Raw genomic sequence first — 16,201 nt, 5'->3', positions numbered from 1 at the left:
ATTTTTCAATCAAAGAAAAATTTGACTTGTTTTCCATGAAAATATTTTCCTGAAAAATTTGGGTGGAAAACATTTTCTGAAAATTATGAAAAATTTAGAAATGTCATATTATTTATGAAATGTTAATTATTATTATTTTAATTTTTTTTATCTTTTATTTTTTAAATTTTTTTAGATATGATCTCTATCATTTTGATTATTATTTATTTTATTTGAAATAATTTATAAAATTATATTTTTTTTCAATTTAATTCTCATTCAACTTTTTAATTTGTAAGATTTGTTCCTTATTATTTTAATAAACTTGAGAAAAATAAAACATTAATAAGTTATTTTCCATGTCATAACCAAACACTGGAAAGTGTTTTCCAACTTATTTTCCATTACACTACCAAATAAAAAATAATAATTCACTTTCTAAAAAAAAAACTATTTTCTAACAAACAAACGAGGCCTTAAGTGTTACCGACATAATGACGGGACAAATGAATCACTTGTTGTAAAGGGTGATCATTTTCAATTTTGTTTGATTTTTTTTTTAAAAGTAATTAAATTAGTTTTTTTAAAAAAACCAAACCGAACCGTAATCGGTTCCGGTTCGGTTATTTTAGAATAAAAACTAGTTCAAATCGATAGATTTCAGTTTGGCTCTATTTTTTTTTTTTTCGATTTAGGTTCGGTTCGGTTTTTTTTATTTCAAACTTATAAAATCAAAACTAAATTAGTTGGTTTTTTAAAAATTATAATCAATTTTTTCTTTATGATTTTTTTTTTTCTTTTTATTTTTTTTATTTTTTTATTTACCCCTATTTGTTGTGGAGTTCCATGAATGAAGGAATTAAACATTGATTCTTATCGTCTTCTTTCTTCTTTTTTTTTTTTTTTCTCTCACAGCAACCTCAACAGATAATTATCATTGGTCATTAAGATAAATTTTTTTATAAAAGGAAATAGTTTTTTTTTTTGTTTGGAAATTTGAATTAATTAGGATTGATGCTTTTCTTTCATGATTTTTTTTTTTTTATGTTTGTTTATGTTCGGTCGCAAGATGACTTTCACTCATTGAAAGTTGTCGGTGGTGATAAATTAATCATTTTTATTTATATATAAAAGTAATACTAAATATGAAAAAATATGACAAGAAAAAATATATAAAAACACACACAAGCCTGATAGTGACCTCCATGAGGTAACAAACAATAATTATGCATTGGTGAACATTACTCTCACGTCAGATGAGTCAGCAGATAATTATGATTATACTTAATGATTATCATTAATGATATTTTTTATATTAAAATATATTAATATTATAATAATATTTTTTTTATTTTTTAAAAATTATTTTAAAAATCAACTAATTAAAATTATTCAAAATACATAAAAAAATTAATTTTTAACAAAAAACAAATTAAAGTTTTATAGAATATGATTGATACCGTGTTCCCAAACGATATATACTTCATTTATATCTCATATAGTAATAGTTTTTATTTTTCACTCAATCATTAATTTTTATATTTCATTAGTTAAATTGTTATTATTTTTTTACTAGATATCACGTGAAGTTATGTTTTAAGTTTTAGTTTTGTAAAAATTAAAAAAACATATTTTTTATTTATTTTATAAAAAATTTATTTCATAACAGTTTTAATAAAATATGTATTTTTTAAGATTGTAACTATTTTTTTTTAAAAAAATATAAAATGTTTTTTTATTTATTTAGTATACAAAAATATATCTTATAATAGTTTTAATCAAATATGTGTTTCTTTAAAAATATATTTTTAAAAACCATTCTAAAAATATTGTTTTAAAATTTATTTTTAAAAAACTATAACCACAGTAACTTCTGGAAAATGAATTTTGTAGGCTTTACAAGATTTGAGCTTCCTAGTTGATGGACGTATTCTTTATGCATTTTGGTTCATCATGGCTCTCATTTTCATTTAATTTATTGTTTAATTGCGTTCAAAAATCTAAAATTTACTTCAAGTAACCTATGTTTTCATGATTTGAAAACTAATCCAACTATAAGTGATTAAATTAAGAATTCAATATAATATAATTTTAAAAGGGTATAAACTCACTGATCAGATTTTATATTTGCTTTTTATAGGCTATCAATTCGAGTCTTACAAACCTCAAGACCACTAGAGACTTACATGATTGTTAATTTCAAGACTCGTGAAATTAGTCGAAATACATATAAACTGGTCTGGATATCCATATTAATAAAAAAAAATACAATACAACATATAAAAATCATGCAGTATATTCGATGGTGTTATTCTAAAAAAACAAAAAGAAATACATCTAATGGTGATTACTATATAAATAAACATCTTTTTTACACATCCTATGAACTATCTATAAATCATAGCTTGATTGACATTAATGTTTTATAAATCGTGACCTCGAATTTCTCAAAACAGAATTAGCTAATCATATTTTCAACAAAACTCGATTAAACCATCTATTTCTTGCAGTTTCATATGCAATAATTTCATGAAAAAATAATTGACATGCCATAGCTTCTCTTGGAAAAAGGAAATTAGATAAAGAGGGAGAAGCGAGGACGGGAGATAGAACGGTAAAAAAGGAAGCCGCAGCATGAAGGACATCCCCTATATTTTGTTTTTGTTTTTACGTGATTTTTTTCCAGTGCTTTTATATATAATTCAAAGTTTGGTAATAACTAATAACAGTAATTTAATTGATTAAATTTTAAATTTATTTTTTAAAAATTACTTGTTAAAATATTATAAATTTTAGAATCACCAAAAATTTATTATTAATTTTAAAATCTTAAAAAATTAAAAATTAAATAAACTATAATTATATATATTATTGAATATTGAAGACATGAGATAGCTGAGAATTATACTGTTAAGGATCTTTGTACGTTAGTGGTAGGTAGATAGTAGTTGTCGCCACCGTTTAGCAGGGAGGTTGTACCTGTGTTTTGCTTAAATTTGAATTTTTTTTTTTTTGCTAAAATTGAGTTCGGTTTATACTTTTTGGATTGTTTTAATGTGCTGATGTCAAAAATAATTTTAAAAAAATAAAAAAAACATCATTGGCATGTATTTCGGCACGAAAAGCTATTTGAAAAGCAACCGCTACCACACTACCAAACACGGTCATCGTCTCATCTCACCGACCACTTGGTTGCCGGCCTCCTCATAGCTATTAGATAATGTTTTTAAGAAAAACAAAGTGTAGCCATCAATAATGTATTTTTTTAGCAGCAATAATTTTTTTTAAGTGAATGAATGAAGTTAAAAATAATATAATTAGAAATTGTTTTATAAAAATTGTTCATTAAATAATTTCAAAAGAGGCCTAACTAACATCCTAGGCCTTTTATGTTTTATATTAAAAATTGGTGATCTGTTGTCCGTCCTGTAATTTTAAAAAATTGATGCATATGACAACTATTTGTTTACATATTATCTGCCAGCCTAGCTTATGACTACTTGAGGATTGAAAAAAAAAAATTTAAAGTTATGTCAAATAAATAAATAACAATAAAAATAATAGAAATTAAATTTGATATATAAAAAAACTAAAGAATGATGAAATTGAAAACAAATTTTAATTTAATAAATTATTTCATATAAAAAATAAAATATTAACAAAACATGGGTCAAATTTAAAGAAGAAAACACTTGAAGGATTGTCTTGAATTATTGAAGGGTCAATGTGAGAATCAAGGAGAAAATAAAAAATAATGAAAAAATTTAGAAAATGTTGCCAATGGTAAATTGGAGACTCGTTGACTACACGCGCCCCTGCACTATAAAAGGGTCGCCGAAAGTTTTCAAATGTTGATGTGGAAAGCGGTCTATCGTTACATGGAAAAGATAATTTTACCCTTATTAGCAAGGCTTGTGATTTTGTTTGAGAATGAAAAAATGATTATTTTACTAATCTAATCCGTAATATCTAGATCTTTGGCTATTGGATGATGACTTTTAGTTTTTCAAAAAAGAAAAAAAAATTAATCTTTATATTTCAACAAAAATTATTATTAATGGTGTAAGAAAATCATATGCTTAATTTACTAGTTTACATAACTAATTTTACGGTGCTCATAAAGTAACGAGTGATATTCTATTAATTATTCTTGAAGCTCGTTTTAAAAAAAATAAAAAGATTCAACTAGAAAAAAAAAATCATAAATAAAGATATTTTTATTAATTTTTTTTATAAGTCATGTATTTTACATTACATTTCATCTTCTTTGTATCCGTGTCTTTCTTCAAAATAGATATCAAGAAATAACTACTAAAATACCACTAATCACTCCTTAATTACAATAAATGTTTTTTGTGTTTATAAATGTTTTTTAAAGATATAAAAAGAAAAAATAATACTTGAAAAAAAAAAACAAAGATATTTTAAATTTTAAAATTTTAAAAATAACTAAATCGACCGTGGTCAACATTGTTCAATAGATTAATTATTCAAATGTTATATATATATATATATATATATATATATATATATATATATTAGTTATTCTATTTACTAAGCCATCATTAATTCTAGATATACAACGACTTTCCTAAGATAAGAAAAACAAAAATCTTTGGGATATTATTTCAATTTTCAACAACCTTCTCTTCTTTTACGAAATATTTCTATATCTGTGACAATCTTAAATTATACTTTTCTCCAATTGTGACAGCTGGGCCAACATTGTCATTGTTCGTTTTGAGAATTCATCATTTTCACTATTTTGTTTATGGTGATGTAAACCTACCTTTAAACCTAACACTTCAAAATATGAATAGCAAGCTAATAATAAATATTTTTAATAAGATTAGCTATCAATACAAAAATATTTAGTAATTATTTTTAATATAAGATATAATAATTCATTTTTTTTAAAGAGCCTGAAAATTTTGTTGGCATAACCGGATAACTAGTGATGTTAACTCTAATATCAAATGTAATAGCTTGGCCCAATATTATCATATATTGTCTGCTTTAAACTTTACCGCCGTCACGATTTTGTTTCTTGTGATGCGAGCTAATATTTAAGTCTAACATCCCAAAATACATATAATAAATTAGTAATCAACACTTTTAAATATATATATAATAAATTAGTAACCAATACTTTTAATAAGGCCAATTGCAAATCCTTTTTCTATTAGGAGATATGACAATAAAAAAAAAATCAAATCCTTCTTCTATTAGGAGATATGACAATAAAAAAAAAATCAAAATTAAGCAATAAATTGCACTTCTTCTCCCAAAAAAAAAAAAAAGTCAGTCAATTCTTTCCTCCCACGCAACTCATTGAACTTTATGTGGTAAATTATCATGATGCAAATAAATTACAAGTTCTTCTTTGAAACATGGCTCAATCATCGTGCCAGTGCTTTTTATTTTATTTTTTAGCATGGTTTGATTAGAAATCTAAGTAATTTCTGTTTTTAAATACTTTTTAAAGTATATTGACCAATAAAAATATTAAATTGATTTTTTTTTAGTGTTTTTAAAGTACTGATTTTAAAAATTAAAAGATCTAAAAAAATTATTTTAATATATTTTTAAATAAAAAAATACTTTTATAAAATACATTCCTATATAATATCAAACACAATATTATTTTTCCGAGGGCAAGATCAATTCCCTTGACTATGCCATCCATGTCCCAAATCATCAACATCTTTAATGGGAGAATTTCAACCTTTCATCTCTGTCCTACGTGTTATTTTTGGTTTTTTCTTGAAAATAGTTTAAAAATAATTTCAAAAATTGAAAAGCAAACATTATGCATGACAAGGACTAGAAAAGCTACATACTTTGAGATCTTCATGTCAAAGCAACCTTATCATTTCTTTCATTATTACTGATATTATCACCCATCCCACCCTCCTTACTAAACATATTTCTTAGAATCTAATTAAATTATATTTAGTTGAGTAAAAAAAATAAAAAACGCACACTTGATAACAAAGGAATTTTCTTAACGAATTAATGGATATACAAAATACAAATAGTGAGTTTAGTAAAAAAAAAAAAAAACCCAAATAGTGATTTTTTTTTAATATAAATAAAATATATAGGCATTCCTAATATTTTTTAGTAAAAAAAAGGATTAAATTTGCTAGTAAAATAAAAAAAATACACTTAACCAAACTTCTTATATAACTCAAGTTTAAAATTAAATTATGTATAAGTTACTCTAACACAATTCAATTGATTTGGTTGGTCCAAATAAAAATCTAGCTGATTAATAAAAAAAATTTATAGATAAAATTAAAAAATAAAATTAACGTAAAAAATCCAACTTGTTTTTCAATTTAAATTTAAATTAAATTGTGAAAAAAACTGTTTTGAAATGATTTAGCGGACATGATAGGTCCACATATAAGCCATTAGATTGTAAGAAAAAGTCTAAGATAAGATCAAGAAGACAAAAGAAAAGACAAAATAAATAAAAAAGGAAAAAGAGCATCATAATGTATATAAATAGTGAAAGCACATAATGTTCTCCAAGTTTTTTTAATATATTTTTGGTGAACTTTCTCCTTCTCTTTCTATACATAAATTGTTTGAAAGCTCACATCTCAACCACCTTCTCCATCGTCTTTCTTCTACCTTTCATTTCATGCATCTCTCCCTCCCAAAGGACTGATAAAGAGACTCTCTAATAACAACACAGACACTCTGCATCTCTACGTGCGGCCATAGCAGCCCTGCAAGTTTACATTCCCAGGTCAGTCTTCTCAACGTGTAAACGCCTCTGGCTTTTGATCGATGCACGTCCTGTTATCAAAATATTACAGAGTTTCAATACTTATTATTATGGCTCCGGTGGTTACCATTTCCGGCCGTTTTCCGTTCAGGGAGCCCTGTTTATGCTCTCTTACAATATGCAGTGTAGAAATTCTGGACAGCTCTTCCTTGTGCATCAAAGTCTTGGGTTTGTAATTCTTTCTTAATGATGCTCGGAAATTTGATACATGGCATCCGTTTAATGCTGTTAGTTTTTACTCTTCTCGTCTCTCCGATCGTAGTCTGATTAGGATTGTGACAGGGAGTCTGGTTAGGATTGTGACAGGAGATCAAACTTTTTTTTTTTTATATAGAAATATATTAAAATAATATTTTTTTTTATTTTATAAAATTATTATTAAGATTATTAGTATATCAAAAAAATATAAAAATTTAAGAGAATGTCCCCAAACAAACTCTAAAAATTATAAATTTACGGGTTGCTTGGAACAATGAAAAGGATTGGGTTTTTAGTATTTTTTGTTTGAAAATATATAAAAAATAATATATATTTTTTATTTTTTAAATTTATTTTTTAATACTAGAATATTAAAATAATAATAAAATGAAACGGTGGTTAAACTCCTGCCTCAAACACACATTACAAATGTATTTGTTTTTATGGTTAAGGTTGAAATTTGTGCATGGGATGCAAAAAAAAAACTAGAAAAAATATGAAAAACTAGTTGTTTTGGTATTTAATCTCAATCTCAATCACATAATTTTTTTTTTTTATTATTAATTTTGGTTGAAAAAACTAAATACACTTTATATTAAGACTTGCGAGTCGACTAGATTCAAGACTTTGATTGTGGATTTAGTTAGTTCCCTCATTCTTCAACGAGTCAACTTAATTTTATATTTTTTTTAGATAATGTTATTTTGATTTGTTTCTTAAATCTTAAAGCGGTGGTGTTGTTTAGATAAAAAAAATACAGTATTGTCTTAATTAGTTTAAATGAAAATAACTGTAATAAACATGTTATAAAAATGTTGGTTCGAAAAATTTTCACAACTTTTTCTTTTTTTCATTATTTATTTAAATCCTTATTCCTTGACCTCCCAAGTGATCCCTTCTCACCCCTGCCACTGGGTCATTTTGCTCAGAGTCGGATACTAGATGGAAAGACATTTTGCTTTAAAAAAATTGGATTTTTTTTATTTTTAAAATCGTTTTTATATATTGACATTAAAAATAAAAAATAAAAATATTATTTTAATATATTTTTAAATATATATTTTTTTTAAAAATCAATTACTGTACTACCAAAAACTGATTAGATTTTTTTAAATAGTTTAGTTTGTTTCAAAGATTAGGTTTGCTTGGGGTACTTTCAGTTGCGTGGCCAGTAATCCACATAGCATTAAAGGAAAAAACATCAAACTGGAAGATACAAATTTTGCTGGAAATATATTTCAAGATAATAGTGTTTGTGTGTGTTCTTGTGATGGTTCTCTACTTTCAGATAGAGATGAAGCATGTGCATTGACCCAGTGAAAGATAATTCTGCTATTAGTTTACAACTTTTACTCGTAAATCTTATTTATTCTTCCATTAGTAAATGCAAATGCATCCTGTCAAAGGACATCTCAACAAGGGATCTTTGAACTGAACATTGTGTTCTTAAATTCTTGTTTATTTAGATATCCATATTCCATTAATCCTGAGGCACGATGGAGAACGGTGTCGCAGCAGCTGAAGGTGAAGAGAAGCTTTTTTCCGATACCCATGCACAGAAGGTATGCTTTTTGCTTTTGCAAAAGGTTTTGAGTGGTGATAGCTAATTAACCCTATTATACATGTTTTTCCTCATATGTGATGTTAGTTTTTCCCCCTACTGTTTGTCATTAGGTCGATCCAGGAAAACCTGCTTCACTGACATGGAAAAGGCAATTGAATAGCAATGGAAAAATCCCTGTGCAGTTCGGTTTAAGTTTCCGAGAAATATCACATATGGTATGCTTGCAACTTTTTTTCTGAAGCTCCTTGTCTCTCTACTTGAAAAACTATCTATAGATTGTCTTTTGACATGACAAGTGAAGAACCAAGATAAGCTTTGTTGGCTTCTATGAAGTTTTCAAGTAAAATTTATCATGGTTATTGGAGCTTTGGATTGATTGAGTAGAAATTGGAGTCATCCCCAGCAAAAAAAGATAGTGGAATATGTGAAATTACTGGAGAAAAGTGCATAACTTCATTATTCTAACCAGTAATTATGAAATCTCATATGATTCTTGCTTTTTGAAAGTTACCAATCGGCCTGAGACTGTGGCGTCACAAAGAGCAAGAAGCAGCAAAAGGAAGAGTAATGCTTCTCTCTCAATATTCATCTAAAGACGTCTCTATTTCCAATATCTTTTACAGATAAAGAAGACCTTTCCTTTATATATTTCAGAAAGCAATATTTGATTTTTCCAAGACGCACATTCTTACAAGTGATCATGGGATCCCTCTAGGTGGTATCGGGTAGGTTTCAATCTCTTACTCGCAACATCGCTTCTTTGCATATTTCTGATATTCAATGTCTTCTGTTTTGATTATCATTATTTCAGAGAAAGAGTATAGAAAGTCTCTGATGTAGAAATATCAGAGAATCTGCACTGATGTGAGTGCGACCATGGCATTCGAAAGCATCAGGCTATCTAATTAAGGAAAAGTTTTTCAGTGCAGGAAGCATTGGAAGAAGCTATAGAGGCGAGTTTCAACACTTTAGACTGTTCCCTGGAATATGTGAAGAAGGCCCAGTTTTGGCAAATCAATTTTCTGTAAGTTTACTTCTCATCTTTTGATACCTTTTGCCTTGTCAATTTTCTGTAAGGATGAGTTTCCTGTCAACCATAGTTTGCTAAAATAGTTGCTGTTATCTTTCTCAAATGGTGGCAAACTTTAAGTAAAAACTTGGCAAACTTAAAACCATTACTAAGTAGTGTTTGCCTTTTAAATCTAACAGTGCAGTTGCTTTCGAATTCATAGGCATAGCTGCTTTGATTCCTGTTTCTGAAGTGAAGTTTGAGCTGCACAACCTCCTTGCAAACTATTAAAATAGCTAAATGCCTCTCACTTCATGCAGGCTTTTGTTTCCCGTCCGAATGGTGAAAAGTTTTCCTCTGTATTATGCTCTAGGACACCGGACATACCCAAGTAAGCCACCATTATGATTTCATTTGCTGTTTTTAATATTTTTTAAATCACCTCTCGTGAGTACTCACGCAACAAAATTATATTGACTCAAGAACTGTGTTGTGCAGAGAAAGCACAGGTTCAGGCATTGAATCTTGGGATTGGAATCTGAATGGCCAGAAGTGTACATATCATGCTCTTTTTCCCAGGGCTTGGACAATCTACGACGGTAATAGCTTCTGTAACATTTTGGACAATCAAATACTGAGACAGGGATTTGCAATACCATTATATGTTTACTCGCTTGTATAAAAACAGGTGCACCTGACCCAGAACTTACAATTGTTTCTCGACAAATTTCACCTTTCATTCCCCACAACTATAAGGAGAGCAGTTTCCCTGTATCAGTTTTTACTTTCACGGTAGGAAAGGGCGCGTAAGAAACTCCATTTAATTTGTCGTAGTCAGCTGCCTTCAAATTGTTTTAACCTAACGTGATTCCTTCGCTTGTTTCAGCTATCTAATCATGGAAAAACTTCAGCTGATGTCACCTTAATGTTTACATGGGCAGTAAGTTCATAATGTTGCATTGTGCACCGTGTTTTTATTGTCAAAACATGGTTAACTCGACAGATTAAGCTTCTTCTAACATATCCTAATCAAAAGTTTCCTGTATCTGACTGTATCAGAATTCTGTGGGTGGGGTCTCTGGACTTTCTGGTCATCATTTCAACTCAAAGATGATGTAAGAATACATTTATTTACCGGAAATGTGGATGCTATTGTTTTATTTTGTAACCTTAAATGCATGCTAATTTATTTTAAAAATTTAATAATTTAGTTCAATCATGACCTCCTACCAGGACAAAAGATGGAGTTCATGCAGTCACGTTACACCACAAGTGAGTCCCTTTCACTTACTTATATGCATTTGATTTCATAGCTGAGCCTTGTATATCTAATGGGAAGTGTAATTCCTTCAGAATGACAGATAGACAGCCTCCGGTAACCTTTGCCATTGCAGCACAGGAGACGGCGGATGTTCATGTTTCTGAATGTCCTTGCTTCCTGATATCTGGAGATTCCCAGGATGTCAGTGTCACAGCAAAAGATATGTGGGATGTAATTAAAAAGGTTTGGTTTTTCCCATTCGTTGCTTCTCAATGAAAAAAGAAGGTAATTTGTTGCCTTCTTGTTGTTGAAATATTTCTCTAATTTTTTCATTTCAACGCAAGGTTTTCTTATCAGGTTAATATGAAGCCAACAACAGTACTGTTTATATGCATTTCATTCTTCCTTGACTTCTTAACTGTAAAACATAAACCGCCTTCTGTTTCCGGAAATCAAATTTTGTATGGACTGATATTCATTTTTACTAGTCCATTACTTGGAAATTTTCTGAAGATACTTACCCTTAACTTAATTTCTTGCAGAACGGGACATTTGATCAGATTGGTTGTAATAAAACTTCGCCTTCAGAACCAGGATCATCTACTGGAGCAGCCATAGCAGCCTCTGTGACCGTTCCTTCTGGCTCTATCCGCACCGTCACATTTTCGTTATCATGGGACATCCCAGAAATAAGATTTAGTGAAAGAAGTTACCACAGGTGGGCTGCCTTAGTTGTCTATAACTAGTATTATGCACACACCTATTTAGCATGAAGTAATATGGTTTTGTAATTTGTACTAACAAAACATCTCAATACCAGGCGTTATACAAAATTCTATGGCACACTAGGAGATGCAGCTGCCAACATTGCACGTGATGCTATTCTTGGTAATGGTTATACTATCCACCTATGAAATAGCCAAGTCTTGGAAATGTCCATGCTCTGCCACTAATTAGTTGGAGATTCTTCTTACTTCGGATAGCATCTCTAATATCTACTGAGAATAATAATAATATTTTTTATGTGTTCTGAAATAGTTTGAAAAGTTCATGAAATGCAAATTTTTTCTCTGCTAGTTGAGCTACTTCGCAAATAGATGTGTATCTTTCTTGACATGACATTAGGAACCAGAATGTCATTCTTACAACTTTCTTGATAATTTTGACACTGCCTGAAGTTTCTTATCAATGTCTAGATGTGAAGAGAATGTGAATCTTATCTTGAAATTTCGTCAGGGGAGTTTGATGTGCAGTCACAAAAATGAAAAAAGCAATAGTTTGTTGAAAATGCAGGTAGATGGAACCAAAATAGACATTTAATAAAATACTTTCTTCTTCCTATTTTTGAAAACAGAGCATACTAACTGGGAATCCCAGATAGAAGCATGGCAAAGACCTATTCTTGAAGACAAAAGGGTTCCTGAATGGTGAGTTAGATGAAGTTCCTGCTAGAAAGTACGGCATTCTAGATCTTTCATGCAGTTCAAAAAATATTGAACCAGAGAATTTTTTCCTAGGTACCCTATCACTCTCTTCAATGAGCTCTATTATCTCAATGCAGGAGGGACAATTTGGACAGGTACTCATGGGTTTGAGCTTAATGTACAAAAGCAAAAATCTGATTTGTTGATCAATGAAAATGACCTATGTTACTTTCTGCAGATGAATCACCTCCAATGCAAAATTTAACAGCTGTTACAGAAAGAAGATTTTCTCTCGAAAGGTCAAGTTCAGGTTACAAGAACGTAAACGGTATTGCTCATAAGAATGACACGGCTATTGAAATCCTGGAAAGGATGGCATCCACGTATGAACAGCTACATAATCCGGTATCATCAAATGCCGTTTTTGGAGCAAATTTGCTTCAGAATGGAGAAGAAAATATCGGCCAGCTCCTTTATCTTGAAGGAACTGAATACCTAATGTGGAATACCTATGATGTTCATTTCTATGCATCTTTTGCACTTGTAATGCTATTTCCAAAACTTGAACTCAGTCTCCAAAGAGACTTCGCAGCTGGAGTAATGATGCACGATCCTAGTAGGATGCAAATTATGAGCGATGGGAAGTGGGTTCCACGAAAGGTTCTTGGTGCTGTTCCTCATGATGTTGGGCTTAATGACCCCTGGTTTGAAATAAACGCCTATAACCTTTTCAGTACAGCTAGGTGGAAGGATTTGAACTGTAAATTTGTTCTCCAGGTGTACAGGGATGTGGTTGCCACTGGTGATAAAGATTTTGCTCGAGCTGTTTGGCCTTCAGTATATGTTGCGATGGCTTATATGGATCAATTTGACAAGGATGGAGATGGAATGATTGAAAATGAGGGGATACCTGATCAAACCTATGATACATGGTCTGTTACTGGTGTAAGTGCATACTGTGGTGGCCTTTGGGTGGCAGCACTCCAGGCTACCTCAGCCATGGCACATGAAGTTGGTGATGATGGATCTGCTAATTATTTCTGGATCAAGTATCAAAAGGCAAAAACTGTTTACAGCATGTTATGGAATGGTTCCTACTTCAACTACGACAGCAGTGGTAATAAGTCTATACAAGCTGATCAATTGGCTGGGCAATGGTGAGCACAAATCATCGAGTTTCTACTTTGTGCATCAAAAATTCAAAGTAGTTGACAGCATATTAGGGAAACTGACTTATATTAACTGGAAAGGCCAACTGTTCATAAATAACTAAGATTTTAATGTCTTCTTGCTATACTATCTCCATTTCCACTACATGCTTTATGGCTATTTGCTTTCTTCGCTTTACCTTGTCAGCAAATTATACAATCTCTCTTTTGTTTTTTCTTCTTGTGATATTTTACAAGCAGTGGGGTATCTTTTGGCAGCATATTACCCAATCTAGTTCACTTTCTTCTGCGTCGGCATTCCCAGGGCTCCATCTCAGTCTTCTTTGCTAGCTATTCTGTCTTTTATTTCCTTAGCTTTGCTGTTACTCAATTAATAACGTTCACATTTGGTCTATAAGCTATCCTGCGTGCTTACACTTTATGCTGTTATTGAGTTGATCGTTATCGCGCATAAGGGTTCTTATATTTTACATTTACCAAAACTTCCTTGCTTGTTTTATGATTTCTCTTGTTTGGTACTTAGCAAAAGTATGTTGTGGGAATACTATTCTGGCTCTCCTTCTGATCTTGCATTTTAATCTTGAACACCTACGCAAAACATGCAAATTAAAAATAATTGACAAGAATGTGAAGTGACATGTAATCAAACTAGTATCGCTTTCTAAGCATCGCAAGAACGTCGAAGTCTGGATTTTTTCATTGAATTAATTTCTGTGATCTCAGCTACAATAAAAAATGATATGAGGTTAATGGTGCTTAACTTTGAAGCGGCACACGATCTTGTTTCACTGGACCATTTGCGTAACTAATGCTTGGTTATGTCACAGGTATGCTAGAGCGTGTGGCCTTTCACCGGTCGTCGATGGGGACAAAGCCAGGAAGGCATTGGAGAAGATTTACGAGTTCAATGTCTTGAAGGTGAAAGGAGGAACGCGTGGGGCTGTGAACGGGATGCTACCAGATGGAAGAGTTGATATGACGGCAATGCAAACGAAAGAAATATGGCCTGGTGTTACTTACGCTCTTTCTGCTTCTATGATTCAAGAGGGAATGGAGGAAATGGCTTTTCAGACTGCAGGTGGTATCTACAAAGCAGCATGGTCCGAAGAAGGTCTTGGGTAAGTTTTCCTCTTTATACCATTTTCCTTAACTTTTCAACGTAGATGAGACACCATTTTTCCTTATCAAAGAGCTCTTGCCTTCTTGGAATGTTCATCTCCAGAAACAACTGTGCAGGTGTGTCTGCTATTGAGTCCAAGCCATAAATCAAGTTTATTGTATATTCATCCACATTTTAGGAACTAATGAAAACAAAAGATTTTTACGGAAAAGAAGTGATCTTTTCTAGTTGCTTACAATCTGATGTAACCTATAGATTCGTCTGGTAATATCTAGCATACGCACTGCACCTAACTATGTCTTGGTCACAAGGAAGAACTTCGAGCTCGAGACCTCCAGACCTCTTGAATGGCGAGCGAGAGGACTCTGAAGCCAGTTGAGTCATAGCTCAGCGGCACACCACACATAACTATACATGATCGCATCTTTAATTGAGTTGACTCGCTCTATCTATATTTTGTTTTAGTTACTACTCCTCCAAACATGGTGTTTTTGGTGTTATACTCCTTACACTAACATTCATTTTCCAAATACTTTGGTCACAGTAGTTGTTTTTGGTTACAGTTATTCATTCCAGATTCCAGAAAGTTGGGACATCAATGATCAATATCGGTCTCTTTGCTACATGCGACCTTTAGCCATATGGGCAATGCAGTGGGCCTTATCAAAACCTAAGGACTTTAAAGAAGAGATGCACCATGAAGGGACCGAGGACGAGTCCTATCTTAAGCAACATGCAGGATTTTCCAAAGTAGCTCGCCTTCTTAGGTTACCGGAAGAGGAAGCACCAAAAAGCTTCTTTCAGACTGTTTATGAGTTTACTTGCAAGAGAATGCTATTTTAACTTAAACTAAATCAATCTTCATGTTCTTCATGGGATGTTTAATCACACCCTAGTTAAGTATTAAATATATAATTATTGGTTACATAGGCCTGTTTATTCACCACCGTAGAAGTTTTCTTCACCAACAGAATTATTGAAAGATTTTTTTTTTCCCAAAATTAATATCATTAATTTTTTAAGAGGAAAATGATAATGTTCTAAAATCCAATATGCTCAAGAACAAGGATATTTGGTGTTTAAATAGTGGTTAATTATTAATTTATATCAACTTTTTATAATTTAAAACTCAGGAAGCAGATAATTGGTGGTAGAAAATCCAAAACCTATTTTTGGTGGGGTTCAAGGACCTCAAATGATAAAGTTAAAGATTTTTTAGGCTGTGTTTGATTGCAGGAAAGTGAATTCCTGGAATTCACTTTCCTGCTTTTCCAATGTTTGGCAAACAATAAGAAAAAAGTCAAAGGAAAATAAATTCAGTCAATGGAAAATGAATTAGTGTTAACAAAGGAAAACACTTTCCGACAGTGGCCAGAGGTGAAAAAACAGCCATTTTTTTTCATGCCTTTATTAACTGTTCATGTTAATTGCACTGTTCAATGAAAGTAGTGCAATTAACATGAACAGTAGTATTGCGTATACTGTTCACTAAAAAAATAGTGAACTATACAGTTCTCTTGCACTGTTTCACTTGCCTGTGGCAATTTTTTTTTTTAAAGTGTGCTATTTTTTAATATTTTTAAAAAAAATAGTTTAGAGTGAATTTATATCTTAATATTTTATCCAATTTTATTACATGCTAAAAATATTATAAAAAATATATTTTTGTCGGATGTATTTC

At 30.7% G+C, this 16,201-nt stretch overlaps 1 protein-coding gene across 2 annotated transcripts; it reads left to right on the top strand.

Annotated features, from left to right (window-relative positions):
* The first annotated feature begins 6,523 nt into the window (after window positions 1-6,523).
* LOC118061574 (uncharacterized) lies at window positions 6,524-15,445 on the top strand. Of its 2 annotated transcripts, XM_073411719.1 has the most exons (21): window positions 6,524-6,736; window positions 6,867-6,943; window positions 8,440-8,535; window positions 8,648-8,752; window positions 9,045-9,101; window positions 9,192-9,262; window positions 9,462-9,561; window positions 9,867-9,937; window positions 10,045-10,145; window positions 10,235-10,338; window positions 10,433-10,486; window positions 10,606-10,661; window positions 10,780-10,818; window positions 10,900-11,050; window positions 11,350-11,525; window positions 11,628-11,695; window positions 12,162-12,234; window positions 12,325-12,386; window positions 12,470-13,388; window positions 14,228-14,518; window positions 15,084-15,445. In XM_073411719.1, exons 3-21 carry the CDS (start codon window positions 8,470-8,472, stop codon window positions 15,361-15,363), a joined length of 2,844 nt encoding a protein of 947 aa, XP_073267820.1. In that variant the 5' UTR covers window positions 6,524-6,736; window positions 6,867-6,943; window positions 8,440-8,469; the 3' UTR covers window positions 15,364-15,445. The 2 variants fall into 2 exon arrangements, with proteins under 2 accessions (XP_073267820.1, XP_034930939.1); XM_035075048.2 differs by lacking the exon at window positions 6,867-6,943.
* The last annotated feature ends 756 nt before the right edge of the window (window positions 15,446-16,201 follow it).

The sequence above is a fragment of the Populus alba genome, chromosome 10, assembly GCF_005239225.2.
Source record: "Populus alba chromosome 10, ASM523922v2, whole genome shotgun sequence".
Taxonomy (NCBI): domain Eukaryota; kingdom Viridiplantae; phylum Streptophyta; class Magnoliopsida; order Malpighiales; family Salicaceae; genus Populus; species Populus alba.
The sequence above is the reverse complement of the archived record's forward strand: the minus strand, read 5'-3'. Positions and strand labels throughout refer to the sequence as shown.